Source organism: Schistocerca americana, chromosome 1 (genome assembly GCF_021461395.2).
Source record: "Schistocerca americana isolate TAMUIC-IGC-003095 chromosome 1, iqSchAmer2.1, whole genome shotgun sequence".
In the NCBI taxonomy this organism is placed as follows: Eukaryota; Metazoa; Arthropoda; class Insecta; order Orthoptera; family Acrididae; genus Schistocerca; species Schistocerca americana.
The window spans coordinates 725121737-725139767 of record NC_060119.1 but is presented as its reverse complement, the minus strand read 5'-3'; the positions used below and the strand labels follow the sequence as shown (position 1 = coordinate 725139767).

Here is an 18031-nt window from a genome sequence, read left to right as displayed (position 1 = left end):
CGTTTAGCTGCGGGCTAGACGCAGTAAGCGTCTGATGTTGCCTGATCAGCTGTCGTCAGAGAGCACGGAACACTGTTCTCGTGAACTCTTCTTCGAGATGGAAGATCAAAGTCTGGGCTGAATAGTATTGTGTCTGTTGAAAGTTGACAGATCAAAGTGAGTAGGATGGACTATGCCGCGAAACGGAAAAGTGAAGAAACGACACAGACAGCTAAGGGACCGCGCGGGTGCCAGCCGCGTCACGTAAGGTACGTGCCCTTGCGGGTGGTGCATGTGGTATGTCCCTCCAGATAAACATTCAAATACAAATCAAAATAAAGCATGGTTACATCCTAAACTACTCTTCTAAAACAATTTATCACCTAAGACATCATTATTATTAACCAGATAATTGGCAGTACTCGGGAACTTACTCTAGCATGCTTGAAATCCTACAAAATTATTATCCTCATCAGTATAGTAACACAGCGACACATGGAAACACTAGGCTGATACAAATACTAAATTACTGGTGCTGGCAAAACTTTAGCAAAATTCTCTAAATAGTTAGTAATAAAACAGTCAAAATGAACAACAATAAGATAATACATGGACTTAAGTAATTGGACACAAGTAATTAGACATAAGTAATTGGACGTAATCAATTAGACATAAGTAATTAGACATAAGTAATTGGACGTAATCAATTAGGCACAAGCAATTTGACATAAGTAATTGGCAACTCGTCATAGTGATATAAGCGGTGGCAAAACCGTAACAAAAGCAAAAGTTTAAAATATTATTTCCTTCAAACAAAACTTCCTTACTCTCCAGTTACATTTCGTAGCAAAATGAATGTAAGCATCCCTTGGTATTCCTTTATGCTCTCGTTTGTGTCTTCATACCAACTAATAGTGTTTGGTACTTTTACCTAGAAGAAAACTGTCGTTAAGTCATGGCAATGTTATGTGTAATGCTGTGGAATAGTGTAATGTCACGTTAATACTTCCTGTAACAAGATTCTGATGAAAAATGATTTTATGTCTCCTTCAATGAACAGCCCAAAAATTATTAAACGTGCGATAAACCGTTTCCTGTGTTGATTTGTATTTGCAAATATTGACGATCATCAGTCACCCAACCAATCGTTCCGGTGTGTATTGGTTGTTCCTTTTGTTCATTCTCTCACTTACCTGCTTCCATATAATCAATATTGGCGGCTCGACGAAGCTAGTTGCATCTCGAAGACGTCGATATGACTTACCTGTCGGTGCTTTGGTTTTTAATAAAATTAGAGTTCATCTGTCATATAAAGAGTGTGTAGGGAGCAAAGTATGTTCCTTACTATTGAAAATGTGCGCAAGGTTATTCAAAGGGTTCGTTATATAATGGTTAAGAATTTCTGTGTTGAGATTCAGTGCAGCTTGAGGTGCTAAGGTGCGACACGCGTCGCGCTCGTGAGATTGTAAGTTGCTGACAGCACAGCTGACACTACGGCTGCGTCCGGTTTCACTGGCTCGGCAGCATAACTGGCGTTCATGCTGGGTCCGCCCTCTTACTACGCGTGGAGTTAACCTCTCGGTACAGTCACAAAATTTCCTTCCAGAGTTATCTTATGTTGTTCACGACAGTTATGCATGGAGGATGTTCTTTTCTAAGGGACTCTAATAACTTCAATCGCTAGAGGTCACAAAACTACCGGGTTCCAATTCTTTTACTTAAACACTCTGTTCTTCTAAAATTTAGGTAACTGGCAGGTGTTAGGCTTCTAGATAAACTGTATTTTGCGATGGCATTCCAAACCCAACTCCTTGGCTAACGCGTTCCCCACTCAGCGGTCGTTTACAGGACAGATATAGCGGCAAGTGCCGGCTTCCTTGACACCATATAGATCCGTTTATTAACCGTGGTGGTAATACAACATAGCCGGAGATCGATCTGAAATTCCAATGTTTTCTAATCCTGATAGTTTCCACAATGCGTACCAGGAAAAAGTTCTCTCTTACGATTTTTGTTCCATACTGAAAATTAAAATAGACAATACACATAGATTCCCGTCTTTAGATAAGACTAATAAAATCTGTAGGGAAATATTAAGCTGGTGATTTTATTTTTATAACCATCCCTTTAGGTTTGCTGTTTAAACTGCAACGTACGAATATAGGAATGTGTAGCGTGGCTGAGGCAGGTGGCCTGCAGGGCGATGGTTGGGTGGTGAGGAGGGGCGAGGGAAGAGGTGCAGATGCTGCACGCACCAAGGACTGAGGCGGTGGGTGGGGAAGGGGGATCTGCAATGGCCGCTCTCTCGGCAGGCCGGTGGATGGGGAGGGGAGGGGGCCGCGTCGCCAGCTGACAGGGAGGGGCGGGACTCGGCGCATGTGAACAGCTGTAGACCACAGTGGAGGTATTTACGCACTCCTTCCGTGGCATTTAATATACAGAAATACATGGTACCAAAAAACTTACCTCGTTGTCTGTTCAACATCGCATCATGAAAACAATAAAATAGCACTTCAGGAAGACTCCTTTTACTTTAGAGTAGCCTATTTGTTGTTTAACTTGGACGTATTTAGTCTTGTTATTATCGTTGTGTGATCATTTAGCAAAACATACAGGTAATAGGGCGTCTTTCAAAGTACAGGTAGACGGCTGCATGTAGTCACTGATCTACTGGCAGTTACGAAGGCGTATTAGTATCATGTTTTTATGGTAAAGCTTTAATACCTGTGTTCGTGCACTATTCACTAAATTAACAAGTGAAATGTGAATCCCTTTGAAATATACAAGATTAACTGATTCTTTCTCTACGTGTTCTTTTGACAAGAACAACTTTCCCCTTAATTCCATGATTAAAGAATGTTTGTGGTTTTAATTCTCGACCGCTACGATAACATGACTGGAGACGTTAAATGACAAGACAAAATGATCACATAACTTCAGTCACTTCCATTAACATGTGACGTCATAAATTCTATTACCAGTTACCAACAGTTGCCAATTCTTATGTCTACTTATAACTAACATGCACAATTTAATTAAATGTATAGTAACTACGGTGTTTTCCCTCAATTAATTCTCTTGCTGCATGCAGGACTTTTCCAACTGTTTACATACCATTCCAGACCTACTTTCAGGAACGCAAATCATAGGGGTTTGACCTTAGAGCATATCTACGTTGCTGTCTAGGCGGTTGTATTACCTTCTTTCTTGCTTTTTTGGGTGGAACTACTGGCGTAATAGGCCCGGTTTCACTGTTAGGTGGGGGTGGCTCGGGTCCTTTATACTGTTTCAATCTGTCAAAATGAACGATCACTGTGCGTTCCGCTAACTGAATTTCCGCATTTACTGGTGAAGTAAGCCGGATGATACGGTACGGTCCTTCATAAGTAGGTGTAAACTTTTTGGTTCTTCCCTTTTTTACTACTGGATTGCTCAACATAACTAGGTCTCCTACCTTGTACTCAGGCATTTTTGCTTTTTGATTACTTCTCTTTAGCTGTTGGGCGGTGGCTCGGGCATTGTTCCCTCTTACTTTTTTCCGAATGGATTTTAGACGTCGAGCTAGACCTTTCACATCTTTGGATTTAATTCCAGGGGGCAGTTTGTCAATTTCAAAAGGCGAATTCATAGGGCGGCCATATACTGCTTCATAAGGTGAGTACCCTGTAGCTTCATGGACACGGCTGTTATAAGCTGACGTAACGTATTGAACATACTTATCCCAGTCAGAGTGATGTTTATTAACATAGTAAGACAGCATGCGCATAACGGTGCGGTGGACTCGTTCCAGGCGACCGTTTGCTTTTGGGTGGAACGGTGTCGTTCGCCACTTTTTAATTCGCAATAACCGACAAACTTCGGTAAATACCGCAGACATGAAATTCGTACCCTGGTCTGTGAGTACAGCTTCAGGGCTTCCGTATGGTAACACCAAATGGGTGACAAAAGCACGCGCTACTGTTTCAGCGGACATATCTGGTATAGGAATGAGAATCAAGAACCTAGAGAAATGATCTATAAGGGACAGAATATACCGATTATTTTGGGGGCTCACAGGGAAAGGACCGACAATATCTGCTGCTACTACTGCCCAGGGATAAGTGGCTTCTGGTACCTGCTGTAAAGGCACTTTCGTTCGAGGTGGTAAGGACCTCTTAACACAAGGTAGACAATTTTGTATATACTTTTGCACGTCTTTCCGTCTTCCTGCCCAGAAATAACGGGCGGCTATTCGGCAGTTTATGGCTCGAAGGCCGTTATGACATGCCTGCAGGCTATCGTGACACTGTGCGGTAATCTTGGAACGTAATTCTTTCGGGATTACTGTCTGTTTACCCAAGTGGGTCTTTCGATATAAAATTCCATCTTCAACGGAAAATTCAGGCAAAGCCACATATTTCTGACATTCGACGTCTCTTTGCTGTGCCTCCCTTAATTCTTCAATAGAAACGTCATTAGCTACGATCACTCTGACCTTTCGGCTTAATGCGTCAGCGTTCTGATGTAACTTGCCCGGTTTGTGTTTCACCTCATACTCAAATTCGCTCAATTTCAAAGCCCAACGAGTTAGCCTACTACTAGGGTCTTTTAAGCTCAACATCCACTGTAACGCGGCGTGATCAGTGATGACAGTGAATTTTCTCCCATACAAATAACATCGGAAATAAGTTACACCAAACATGAGTGCTAGTAGTTCCTTCTCAGTTGTGCTGTAATTTGACTCTGCTTTATTAAGCTGTCGAGACGCATAACCAATTGGTCGTTCTTCGCCATCTATCTCTTGTGACAGGATGGCTCCTACAGCATAATCTGAGGCGTCCACTGACAGTATGAATGGTTTTTCAAAATCCGGGTACGCTAGTACAGGGGCTCTAGTTAAAACATGTTGAATTTGTTGCATACCTTTATCACATTCTTTGGTCCAAATAAAACTAACTCCTTTTTTCAATAAATTAGTCAGGGGCTTAGCAAGGGTGGCATAATTATTCACGAAACGTCTGTAGTAGTTTGCAAGGCCTAAAAATGACTGTAGTTCTTTGACATTTGTCGGTGTTGGGAATTCCTTTACTGCGGTGGTCAAACGGGGGTCCGGTTTGACACCTTCTCCACTTATTATATGACCTAAATATTGTACTTGTGACTGGGCGAAAGCACACTTTTCTAATTTTACACTCAAATGAGCTCCTTTTAACCTTTGCAAAACATCCCTCAGTCTTTCTGCATGTTCTTTTATCGTTTTAGAAAAAATAATAATGTCATCTAAATACACCAAGCAGGTTGTAGGTTTCAACCCACGCAGCAGCAAGTCTGCAAATCTTTGAAAAGTGGCAGGGGCGTTTCTCAATCCAAATGGCATCCTTACAAATTCATACAATCCTGTAGGTACAACAAAAGCAGTTTTATGGCGGTCCTGGGGTGCAACAGGGATCTGATGGTACCCAGAACGCAAATCAAGGGTGGTAAAATACTTACAGTTGCCCAATCGGTCCAATGTTTCATCAATGCGCGGTAACGGATATGTGTCTGGTGTCGTTACCCGATTTACTGCCCGCATATCGACACATAGGCGATAGGCTTTCTCCCCATTTACTGATTTCTTTGGCACAACGACCACGGGAGACGCCCACGCACTCGAGGAGGGTTGTATGATTCCTGCAGCTAATTGCTGCTGAATCTTATCTTCAACTACAGACTGCAAATGATATGGTATGCGGTAAGGTTTTTGTGCAATTGGCCGAGCTTCTCCGGTCGGAATTTCGTGCTGAACCAAATCCGTAGCCGGTAGAAACTGCCTCTCTTCAAACAACCACGAAAATTCCTCTAATACCGGCTGCAACATCCTTTTCTCCTCACTGTTTAAATGACCTAACTTCTCTGCTAACTGACTCCTTATCGTCGACGCGACATATCGCACTTCTCTAACTGAATATTTCTTTCCTTTCCTTCCTTTCTTATCTTTATTTCGCTGCTTCTCAGCTCCTCTTATTTCCTCAAAAATTTCCTGACCACTGGCAACAATAGTACCCTTCGGTATCACAACATCTTCTACACCAAAATTATCTATACTTACTGGTATCGCAAAACCCTTCTGTCTCCTTTCCGGTCGGCAGATACTTCTCTTTATATGTACTGACTGACGATCTAAAACATCATTCTGGGTGAGCGGGTCAACCAGAATGTCTGTATTAGGCTGTTCTTGATTTTTGACATCTATCCAGAGAATCTTTCCACTTCCGCCTTTTATCCTCACAGGGTCAGTGGTTTTTATCGCCCACATCTGCGGTTTTATAGGAGACTGTGAACGGCGCCTTTCGCAGCTCCCTCGCGTCTGACGGGGGTGCGCACTGCCAAATCGGTGAATTGCTTCGCCGAACTGCACAGTTCGCGTTCGATAATCCACTATACCCTGATAACGGTGCAGGAAGTCATTCCCTAGTATGATGTCAAATTCACCCTTCTTTAGCCTTACTACCTCCATCATCTGACTGTATTTACCACCGTCTATTTGCAGATTCACTACACACGAACCTGCAGGGACAATTACTTCCTCTCCAAGGCCACTGATATTGTACCGGGGTGGCTGTAACACCCTTCGATCATTTTTCTCCACAAACAATACACTAACTTGAGCACCAGTATCAACTAAAATTCTAACTGATTTGTTCCCGAGTACGCCAAATAGACTAACGTGTTCCACCTCTTTACATTTTTCGGTCCTAACCGGGTGTATTATTTTTGTCGGGGGCGCGGGTGGGTGGCGGAACCTGCCCCCCAAGCGTTTCCCTGATTCGACCCCGCGTTGCGGCGGTGGCCGCGCATCTGATTAGAAAATGGAGACTTTGTGGGGCAAACATTATTAGCATGGCCTACTGTCTGGCAAATAGTGCAATACGGCGCGCGACAGCGCATTGCCGTATGGTTGGGCTTCCCACAACGCTGACAAAATACTTCTTTTGCTGGGACCGGTACTGGGTCCGATGGGCGCGGGGCGGCAGCGCAAAAACGCAACACCTCTTCGCGAAGCATTGCCAAACGAACAGCTTCAAACAGAGAAGTGGGGGAGGCTGCTTTGACTTCTCCTCCGATGCGGGGATCAATACCGCGGACAAAGGCATCAATTGCACGCGCTTCGGCTTCTGAACGCAAAATTCTGTTTTCACTAGCATTTTCACCTAGCTTGTAGGTACGACAAGATACTGCTCGTATGCGATCTGCAAAGGCATCAAAATCCTCATTAGGCTTCTGCCTAAGGGTTGATAATTGATCTCTGTAATATGCGGTACCTCTGGTATCGGAATAACGCGTAGTCAATCCGCGGGCCAATACTTCAAATTCGTGCGTGTCACGCAATTCGTCCACTGTTTCTATGAACATTCGGGCTTCCCCTGTCAACTTGAGTCTGGCTACATTGACCAATAGATCATCCGGCCAGGCACGCGTGCGACCCACATCACGAATATTTTGTAAGAACATAGCTACATTTTCGTGGGACTTCCCAGAAAAGGTGGGAATGAAATCAGCCGCAGGAAAATTGCTTACAGTCGCCATGTTAGCAGAAATTGTGGCGTTTGTATTAGAGACAGAATTAGTGTTAGTTGCCTCTGTTTGAGCATTTGTTACAGGGGTGGAGCTAGCCACAGGTATGGAAGTTCGCGCACTAGCTTCCAGCGTCTGTTTCAAGACGCGGTTTTGCTCAAGTAGCTCCTGATTTTGTGCGAATAACTGGCGCATTTGCGAATTTATGGCCTCGAGCGGGTCTTGCGAGGCGGGTGCCTCTACGGGGGTATCCCGTTCCGTCGCTCGTGTCCCTATCGGCATGTTTACAATTTTATGGGACGCTAGTGACCAGAAAAAAGTAATGATTGTTACAAAAAAAGGACGGCCACAAAGATTCTCAATCCAGCGGCGGAAGATCGTCGAAGCTATAGTTGTAAGCATCGCGGCGACTTACATGGTGATGGAGGCGGTGCGACGCATTGGTGGCGGCGACGGCGTGGTGCAGTGGCGGCGGCGGCGGCGGCGGCGGCGGCGGCGTCCGGACCCTCGGGCGGCGGCGAATGTGTTGGCGGCGGACGGCGCTGGCTCGGCCGGTCGGCGATGGCGGCAGGCCCCTGGCGCGTCGTTGACAGCGGCGGGCGGCGGTGGGCGGCGCGGCGACGGCGGATGACGGCGGCCCGGCAGGTCGCGCAGCGCAGGCCCCTCCAACTCAAGCAGCGGGCAGCGCGGCGGCCTCCGGCTCACGTGGCTGACTAGCGTGGGCTGCCTCGCTGCAGCGCGCGCCCTGTGCGTGTTTAGTGGAGCAGCCACGGCACACGTGGAGCAAACGTGGCGGCCGGTTGGCGCATTCCATGCGCGAAGTGTACGGCGTCTTGCCGGGAGAAATTTAGTGTAGCGACAAAGTCACTACGGGAACGTATCCAAACTTCTGACACCAATTGTACAGGATGGCGGGTATGGGCAGGCGGTGGGCGTTATGGAATAATAGTGTAATTTTTAGAGAAAGGCCATTTATTGGCTAAAGCATGATGAAAGGGGCTACATAGGCCTAGGGAGGTGAGGGTGAGCCAGAGCTTGCAATTTGGCGAACATTGTTCGCGAAGCTACCGAAAGTGGTTGTCTGCCAAAACTAAGTCCACAGTGCCGCAGCACCGGGAGAAGTGGGAGATGATCAATGCTACAGGGCGCGCATCCGACTCCGGGTGAGCAAGAATACAAGAGAGCGGGCCCGGCGACGAGCGGCCGGGTATCTTCGACGCACCACGCGGCTTCCTCCACCCTGATTGGTCAGGACCGAGCAAACCGTGCGGGCGGCATGGAACTTTCCAGAGCGTTGCCTGCTAAGCGACGCCTGGGACGGCGTTACCTCGTCAGCACACGAGAGAGGCGCGTGAACAAGGTGCCCTTTCTCGGTGCTGACTTCCTGTTACTAGACCGTGGGACGAAAGAATTTACAGGCAGCTAACACTGCCGGCCGTGGCTTGGCCGTAATGGAGTAATGAAGTTACTAGTTGGAGGCTCATATAATAAAGTAAAATCTCCTATTGTCTGGCTCATCCTTTACAGTATGTTGTCTAATTTGAATGAGGGTCTTTTGGCTGAAAGCATACCTGCGAACAGTCTTTTTTTGTTATGCCTATCTGTGACTAAGTATGTCCACTGTATGGTGAGTAGGAGTCTACCATTTCCATAATATTGTTAAAAGCTGTACTTACTAACTTAACCAATATAGTACAGGGACATAATTCTGACTGGGAAAAATCACATAGAGTGTTCTTCAAGGCTCAGTCTTAAGTCCACTATCGTTCTTCACGTACATAAATGATTTTTCTAGTACACAACAAGCAGAATTAGTTCTTTTTTCAGATGACATGTGTATTGCAATCAAACCATGCATACACACATGGCAGAAGATATGGCAAACAAATTTTTTAAATGTATCTTTGACTGGTTTTCTGTGAACTGTCTCACCCTCACATTTTAAAAACACACAACACATTTAGTTGTGCATCTCTAGGGGCATTACACCAATGATAATTGTAACACATGGTGAGGAAATAATAAATAGGGTGGAAACTTCAAAATACTTGGCTGTCCACATAGACGAGAATTTAATGTGCAAAAGCACATTTTGGAACTCCTAATAATTTAGTTCAGCCACATTTGTGCTTAGAATTATTGCAAATCTTGAGGAGAGACAAATCAGTAGGTTGACATACTTTGCATAATTTCATTCAATTATGTCATTTGGAATAGTGTTCTGGGGTAACTCATATTTAAGAAACAAAGTCTTCATTGATAAAAATTTGCTGTGAGAATAATATGTGGTCCTCACCCATGACCATCTTCTAGATGACTGTTTAAGGTGTGGATCATTCTGACCACTGCTTCACAGTATATTTGTTCACTCATGAAGTTTGTTGTAAATAATACACTACAGTTCAAAATGAACAATGCTGTACATAATTATAATACCTGAAGGGAAAATGACACTCACTCCTCCACGTTAAATATGTCTTTGCACAAAAAGGGGTGCACAATATAGCAACAAGAATTTTTGGTCACTTACCCAGTGATATAAAATGTCTGTTGGACACCAAAATAACATTTGAAAACAAACTCAGATAGTTTCTTCTTGACAACTCTTTGTATTTCATAGAAGAATTTTTATTAGTATAGTGTGCAAAAGGTGGTGGGTAGAAACTGCTAACTAACTCATATCTGTATATCTTTTTCTTTTTCTGCAAACTAAAATTTTAAAAAAAACTACTTAATGGGACTCTACCATTCCTGTTTATTGAGTGCTCAGAAATTCACTAACATAAACAATAAATTTATTCATGAACAAGGTGTGGAACTACAAATTCGGTATCTCAACAATTGTGATATGACAGAAAACAATAGCAATATGTTTTATTATAATTTTTTTGGAAACTGTTATAAATTACTCTCCTTTTGTTTATTTTCAGATCCAATGTAGAAAAGACTCAGCAGAAAATTGAAAAACTGCATGAAACAATTCGTAGTTTGCAAGATGTTACAACAGAATGTCGCTCTGTTTATGAAGGATATGTGACAAGAGACCGAAATTTAGATAAAAATTTCAAGAGAGATTTTCCTGATTTATCACAATTTCATTGTGATCAGTTGTATAAAACATACAAGTATGATATATACATAAGTAATTCTGAAAGATGTTATTATAGTAAAGAACTAAATTGTAAGAAAAATTCATCTATGTCTCCTAATTATCCCTTCTGTAAATTTTGTGGGATACTGAAAATTGATAGGAATTTAGATTCTGTTAGTCTGATTCATTGATCCATTTGTTCATTCATGTATCATGTTCTGTAAATCTCATGATGAAAAACAGCTTTCAGGCAAGCGAAACTGCTAAAATTATACATTATCAGGTAGAATCAGTCTCTGTAGGCAAATTCCATAAATTAAACTAATAACATATGAGGTGTGATCAGAAATAACGGGAATTTTTGTTTTTCTTAAAGTATGTTTATTTATTCATCAATGTCAGATACAATACCCTTCCTCCAGTGTTTTTTTCCAAACTTGGAAGCACTTCTGAAACTCACTTTTTGTTGTAGTGTTTGGCTCCTTCAACGATTCTGTTTTTATCTCATCAGTGGTGGCAAAATGGCATCCATTCAGAGTTCTCTTCACTCTCAGGAATAGAAATAAGTCACCAGGGGCCCTGTCTGACATTTACAGTGTCTGGGGCAATATAACAGTTTTGTTTTTTGCCAAAAAATCATGAACAAGCATTGAGGTATGAGTGGGAGCATTACCATGATGCAATTTCTATGAATGGTTTCATTACAGTTGTGGCCATTTTCTTCAGATTGTTTTATGCAAATGGAACATAACTTCCAGGTACTGTTCCTTATCGACCATGTGACCTTCAAGCAGGAACTCATGATACACTATCCGATGGTAATCAAAGAAAATAGTGAGAAGAACCTCCACATGTGATTGAACTTGTTGAGCTATTTTTCATTCTTGACTCTTCAAGCAGTTTTCATTGGGACAACTGGTGCTTGGTTTCAACATCATACCCCTAAACTCATGTTTCATCACCTCTTTTAACTTCTGGGTTGCTATCGACTTCATTAAGCAATTCCTGGGTTATGTCTACAAAACATATTTTTGGTCAAAATTCAACAATTTTGGAACAAACTTTACTGCTTCACATTTCATGGCCAAAACCATCTAAAAAAGTAAAGCCAAAGGATATGCAAACATCATCAGAAACCTCTCTGATGGTGTTTTGGTAATTTACCATAACCAATCTCTTTGCTTCTCCTACATTGATGTCCTATGGCATCCAGAGTTGTTTTCACCTTCAGTATCTTCTCAACCCTCTTTGAATGATTTATACCACTCATAAACTGTTATCTTACTCATAGCATATTCTCCAAAAGCAAAAGTTAACATTTGGAAGATGGTGCTGCATTTTATTCCATTTTTGAAGCAAAATTTAATATAAATTTTTTTATCCATCTTTTCCATAATTAAAAATCTGCCAAGCATTTGAAAACACCTACAATCTTTATGATTGTCAGTTAAGCTAAATATTCAAAACAGTTGAAAATGCAACTATATATCAGAAACATGTGTACCAATAAGATAATAATAACAATAATAATAATAATAATAAACCCCGTGGAGGACCGGGAAAAGAATAGGCCTCCAGTGTGTTCTGCCAGTCGTAAATGGTGACGAAAAGAACAAACCACTAATAGGGCTAACCCCCCTTTTAGTGTGATTAGTTGGTTCAGGACAGAACTAATGAAACCTTGGACAAGCGCTGTCATGGTCGGGGACGACACTTGAACTCTATGCCCGTCCACAATGGTAACGACATTGCTAGCCACACGGAAAATGATTTAAATCCAAATAGAGTTGTTTTGCAGGATATGCTTAGTGCAACCACTCTAGAAGGAAAACAAAGACAGAGGATGAGATGGTCAGATGAAGTTGACCGACACCTCATGTTCTGTTATTACCAAGCAACAAACTTAGGAACCAACACAACTGGATATAGATCACAAGTGTACACAACATTTATTACCAGATACCCAGAATTAAAATTTTTAACAGAACAACTACTAGCTGATCAGATCTGTGTAATAATCAAAAATAACAGGATACCCCAGTCAGAAATAGAAAACATCAAACAACAAGTACAACAAATACTGGAACAAAATAAAGTGCAATCAGAAGATGAAGAAAATACAGTAATGGACTCAAACATCCCAGAGCAAACAAATAAAGAACAACACACATCAATTAAACAATGAGAGTAAAATGAAATCTTAAGACAGCCACCAGAACAAGTACAAATAGAACACGAAGTGACACACATGTTAGATATAGAAGAAAAATTTCAGCTGACATATATATAGAATACAAAGACACAAATACAGACATTAGACCATTCTTGCATAGACCACCAAATATCCCACAAGTCGAAACAACAATAACAACTATCAACACAATCATACAAAACAAAATAAATGAAAATACAACTATGGAAGACTTACTACTACTGCTTTATATAGGAGCACTCACTACACTAAATATACACACTAGGCAAAGATCAAAACCAACCAACACACAGAAGAAACCCACAAAACCAGCATGGCATCACAGGCTACAGATCAGAATAGAAAAACTGAGAAAAGACAAAGGACAGCTAACATAATGTATAAGAAACGGAAAATCAGACAAAAAATGAAAAAGGTTAGGTAAAATCTCAAAACAAGAAGTGATAGAGCAATTAGATGAAAAGAGGCAGAAATTACAAGCATTGGCCAAACGACTCAGAAGATACAAAAAAAGTGAAAATAGAAGGAAACAAAACCAAACATTCAACACAAACCAAAAGAAATTTTACCAGACAATAGATAACACACACATTAAAATAGACAATCCACCAAACGTAACAGACACGGAACACTTCTGGAGCAACATATGGTCAAACCCGGTACAACATAACAGGCATGCACGGTGGATACAAGCAGAAACAGACTCATACAAGATGATACCACAAATGCCTGAAGTGATAATTTTGCAACATGAAGTCACCCGAGCAATTAATTCTACGCACAACTGGAAAGCCCCTGGAAAAGATAAAATAGCGAATTTCTGGCTAAAGAAGTTCACCTCAACACATTCACATCTAACTAAATTATTTAACAATATAATGGAAGGAAACATTCCACGTGGGAAAAATTATATATAAAAACAAAGATGAGGTGACTTACCGAACAAAAGCGCTGGCAGGTCGATAGACACACAAACAAACACAAACATACACACAAAATTCAAGCTTTCGCAACAAACTGTTGCCTCATCAGGAAAGAGGGAAGGAGAGGGGAAGACGAAAGGAAGTGGGTTTTAAGGGAGAGGGTAAGGAGTCATTCCAATCCCGGGAGCGGAAAGACTTACCTTAGGGGGAAAAAAGGACAGGTATACACTCGCACACACGCACATATCCATCCACACATACAGACACTGCTTGTGTCTGTATGTGTGGATGGATATGTGCGTGTGTGCGAGTGTATACCTGTCCTTTTTTCCCCCTAAGGTAAGTCTTTCCGCTCCCGGGATTGGAATGACTCCTTACCCTCTCCCTTAAAACCCACTTCCTTTCGTCTTCCCCTCTCCTTCCCTCTTTCCTGATGAGGCAACAGTTTGTTGCGAAAGCTTGAATTTTGTGTGTATGTTTGTGTTTGTTTGTGTGTCTATCGACCTGCCAGCGCTAAATTATTTAACAGTTACATTGCAGACCCATACACAGTCCCTGATACACATACACAAGGAATAACTTATCTGAAACCTAAAGATCAAGCAGACACAGCAAACCCAGCAAAATATCGCCCCATAACATGCCTACCAACAATATACAAAATATTAACTTCAGTCATTACACAGAAATTAATGACACATACAACACAGAACAAAATTATAAATGAAGAACAAAAAGGCTGCTGCAAAGGAGCATGAGGATGTAAAGAGCAACTGATAATAGATCCAGGGGTGACATACCGAGCTAAAACTAAACAAAGGTCGCTACGCTACGCATACATTGATTACCAAAAACTTTTTATAGTGTTCTGTGTGTACCATACACCAAGCTCCCATAATCGATACAGGACTGTACAAGCACTTTGTACAGCTGCAGCAGTGTAGGACGGGCAGCACCCCAGTTGGTGTAACTCAGGCATTGAATAAGACCAAGGTGCCACCAGCACGTGTCCTTAAGCTGATGAAAATGGGGAAGCCAAGTTGAGTGGGCATCGAAGACCAGTCCCAAAAAGCAGTAAGTCTCCACTACATCTAGTAGTTGGTCATCGAGATAAAGTTCTAGATGGGGATGGAAGGTGTGATGATGACAGAAGTGCATGACACAAGTTTCGGTAGCTGAAAACTGAAAGCAGTGAGTGAGGGCACATGACTGTGCCTTCTGTAGAGCTCCCTGCAGCCAGCACTCAGCCATAACAATAGAAGAGGAGCAGAGGGAAATACAAAAATCATCAGCGTCTAGGAGAGGAAATACTGACGATCCTACTGCTAATGCGATACCATTGATGGCAGTTAAAAAGAGTGGGACACTCACCCTACAGAACCCTATACTCTTGTGTATGGGGTGCACTGTGGGAAGCACTGATGTAAACTCTAAAAGTGTGGAGCAACAAAAAGTTCTGTATAAAAATCAGGAGTGGGTCCAGAGATCCCTCTCATACAGAGTAGCGAAGATGTGATGTCACCAACTGATAACGTAAGCCTTCGTCAGGTCTACATCTACATCTACATCTACATCCATACTCTGCAAGCCACCTGATGGTGTGTGGTGGAGGGTACTTTGAGTACCTCTATCGGTTCTCCCTTCTATTCCAGTCTCGTATTGTTGGCAATAAGGTGTTGCCGGGGAAAGGCCGATCATATGGCCGACTCCAGGTGCACTGATTTTGTTTTGTTGATGGTGGAGTGTCCTCAGTGAAAACTGCCCTATGACAGAGCCAGAAGGCCTCAAGACTCAAGGAGCCAACACAACCTTTGGCTAACCACACAAGGGTCACTCCAAAAGAAATGTACACTATTTTTGTAAAAATACAGTTTTCATTCTGTGTTTGTGCAAGTTTTACAGTGTGTAGATACATCCTTCCAGCTTGTTTTCAAACTTAGTTCAACCTGTTCCCTTGAGTGATGCTGTCACAGCATATGTTCAAGACGGCTGCTACACTTGACGTTCGTCTGAAGCAATGTGCTGTCATAGAATTCCTGTGCTCTGAAAACAAGACAGTGGGAAACATCCATAAGAGGTTGAAAAAAGTGTATGGATATGCTGCTGTTGGTCACAGTACAGTTAGTCGGTGGGCAAGCAGGTTACTTGATGAAAGCAATATTGAGGATTGTCCTCACAGCGGCAGGCCTCATTACTGCAAACACTCCACACAATGTGCAGAGAGTTAATGTATTGGTGACTGCTGACAGATGCATCACAGTGAACGAATTGTCATGCTACATTGGGGTAGGGGAACGAAGTGTTTCCGGAATACTGAAAATATTGGCGTTAAAAAAGGTTTGTGCCAGGTGGATTCCCAGGATGTTGACAGTGGCTCACAAAGAAACAAGAAAAACAGTATGAAGGGAACTTTTGGAACAGTACGAGAATGGTAGATATGAATTTCTTGCAAGAATTGTGACAGATGATGAAACATGGCTCCATCATTTTTCACCAGAGAAGAAGAGGCAATCAATAGAGTGGCAAAATTCAAAACCACACCTTCTGCGGGAAAAGATATGGCTACGGTGTTTTACGATTCTGAAGGACTCTTGCTTGTAGACATCATGCCAAGTGGAACCACCATAAATTCTGGTGCATAATGTGATGACACTGAAGAAACTTCAAGCTCAACTGAGTCATGTTCAACCACATCGGCAAAAGCAGGATGTTTTACTGTTGCATGACAATGCACAGCCACATGTCAGTCAAAAACCATGGAAGCGATCACAAAACTCAGATGGAGAACACTGAAACACCTGCCTTACAGTCCTGACCTGGCTCCATGTGACTATCATCTCTTTGGGAAACTGAAAGACTCTCTTCGTGGAACAAGGTTTGAAGATGATGACTCCCTTGTGCATGCTGCCAAACAGTGGCTCCAACAGGTTGGTCCGGAATTTTACCGTGAAGGTACACAGGCGCTGGTTCCAAGATGGCATAAGGCAGTTGAGAGGGATGAAAATTATGTGGAGAAATGAAAATATTGTTCCTAAATGATGTATCTACACACTGTAAAACTTTCAAACATGTAGAATAAAAGATGGATTTAAAAAAAAAATAGTGTGCATTCCTTTTGGAGTGTCCCTCGTACATTTGAGCAGCTTACACAGAATGTTAGCGAGGCTGATGGGACATGTGAACATCTAGTGGGTTCTTCCTGGGCTTCAGCACTGGAATGTTGATACTTTGCCACCACTATGGTGGGAATTCACCATCGCTCCAGTTGCAAAGAGGTGGCATTGGGAATCCGCTGACAGATGTTTCATCATTTATGACTGAATGCGGTCTGGGCCAGGGGATGTGTCAGGACAGTCGATAAGGGCACTGAGAAATTCCCACTGATTGGAGGGAACATTATAAGGTTCAGGGTGGCGTGGAGCAAAAGATAGATGTTGTCATTCCGCCCTCTGTTTGAGAAGACGAAAGGTGGGGTGGTAATTCTCAGATGCAGAGATGCGAGCATAATGCTCAGCAATATGCTCTGCAATTACATCTTGAACAGCAGATACAGCTCCATTTGCGGAAATTCCAGGTATGTCTGCAGGTTTCTCATAGTCATAAAGTCAGTGGAGCTTGGTCCAAACCTGGGAGGAGGAGGTTCATGTTCTAGTGGTGGAGACATAGCGTTCCCAACACTCCTGCTTCCCTCATTTGATGAGGAGGCAAACCTGGGCATGGAGCCATTTGAAGGCAATAAGGATCTCCAGGGAGGGGTGTTGCTTATGACATTGAAGGGCCTGCCTGTGGTCTCCAATGACTGCAGTGATTTCTGGCGACCACCAAGGCACTGACTTCTGGCGGAGACAACCGGAGGAATAAGGGATTGGTGATTCAGCTGCTGTAACAATAGTGTTAGTGATGGTGTGGATCACGTCATCAGTGGTGGCATGCAACAGATACTCAACATTGGTTGCGGATGTGGAAGTGTCTCAGTCAGCCTTAGGAAGAGTCCACCTAGCAAGCGTTGAGATGAGGGATGCTAGGGTAGGGACAGGAAGAGTGGAAAGTGGACACTAACACACAAGTCATCATGTACTATCCAGTGGATAGATGGGAGAGGATGAGTACTGCAAACTGAGTAATCAATGGCTGAATTGGTGCCATTTGCCACACTGAAATGCAGGGGCACCTGTATTTAGGCATTAAAATCACCCAGAAGGAGACAAGGGCGGGGGGGGGGGGGGGGGGGGATGCGAAATGAGTGCAGCCAATACATAAGGCGGTGCATCACCATCTGGAGGGAGGTAG

General features: G+C 42.8%; 1 protein-coding gene across 1 annotated transcript in view; it reads left to right on the top strand.

Moving 5' to 3' along the window:
• The window catches only part of LOC124593850 (cilia- and flagella-associated protein 43), a 219326-nt gene that overhangs the window by 79712 nt on the left and 121583 nt on the right, over positions 1 to 18031 (top strand). Inside the window, exon 9 of the mRNA XM_047132200.1 lies at positions 10446 to 10640. Coding sequence (XP_046988156.1) covers positions 10446 to 10640 — 195 coding nt within the window. The remainder of the gene's footprint in view (positions 1 to 10445; positions 10641 to 18031) is intronic.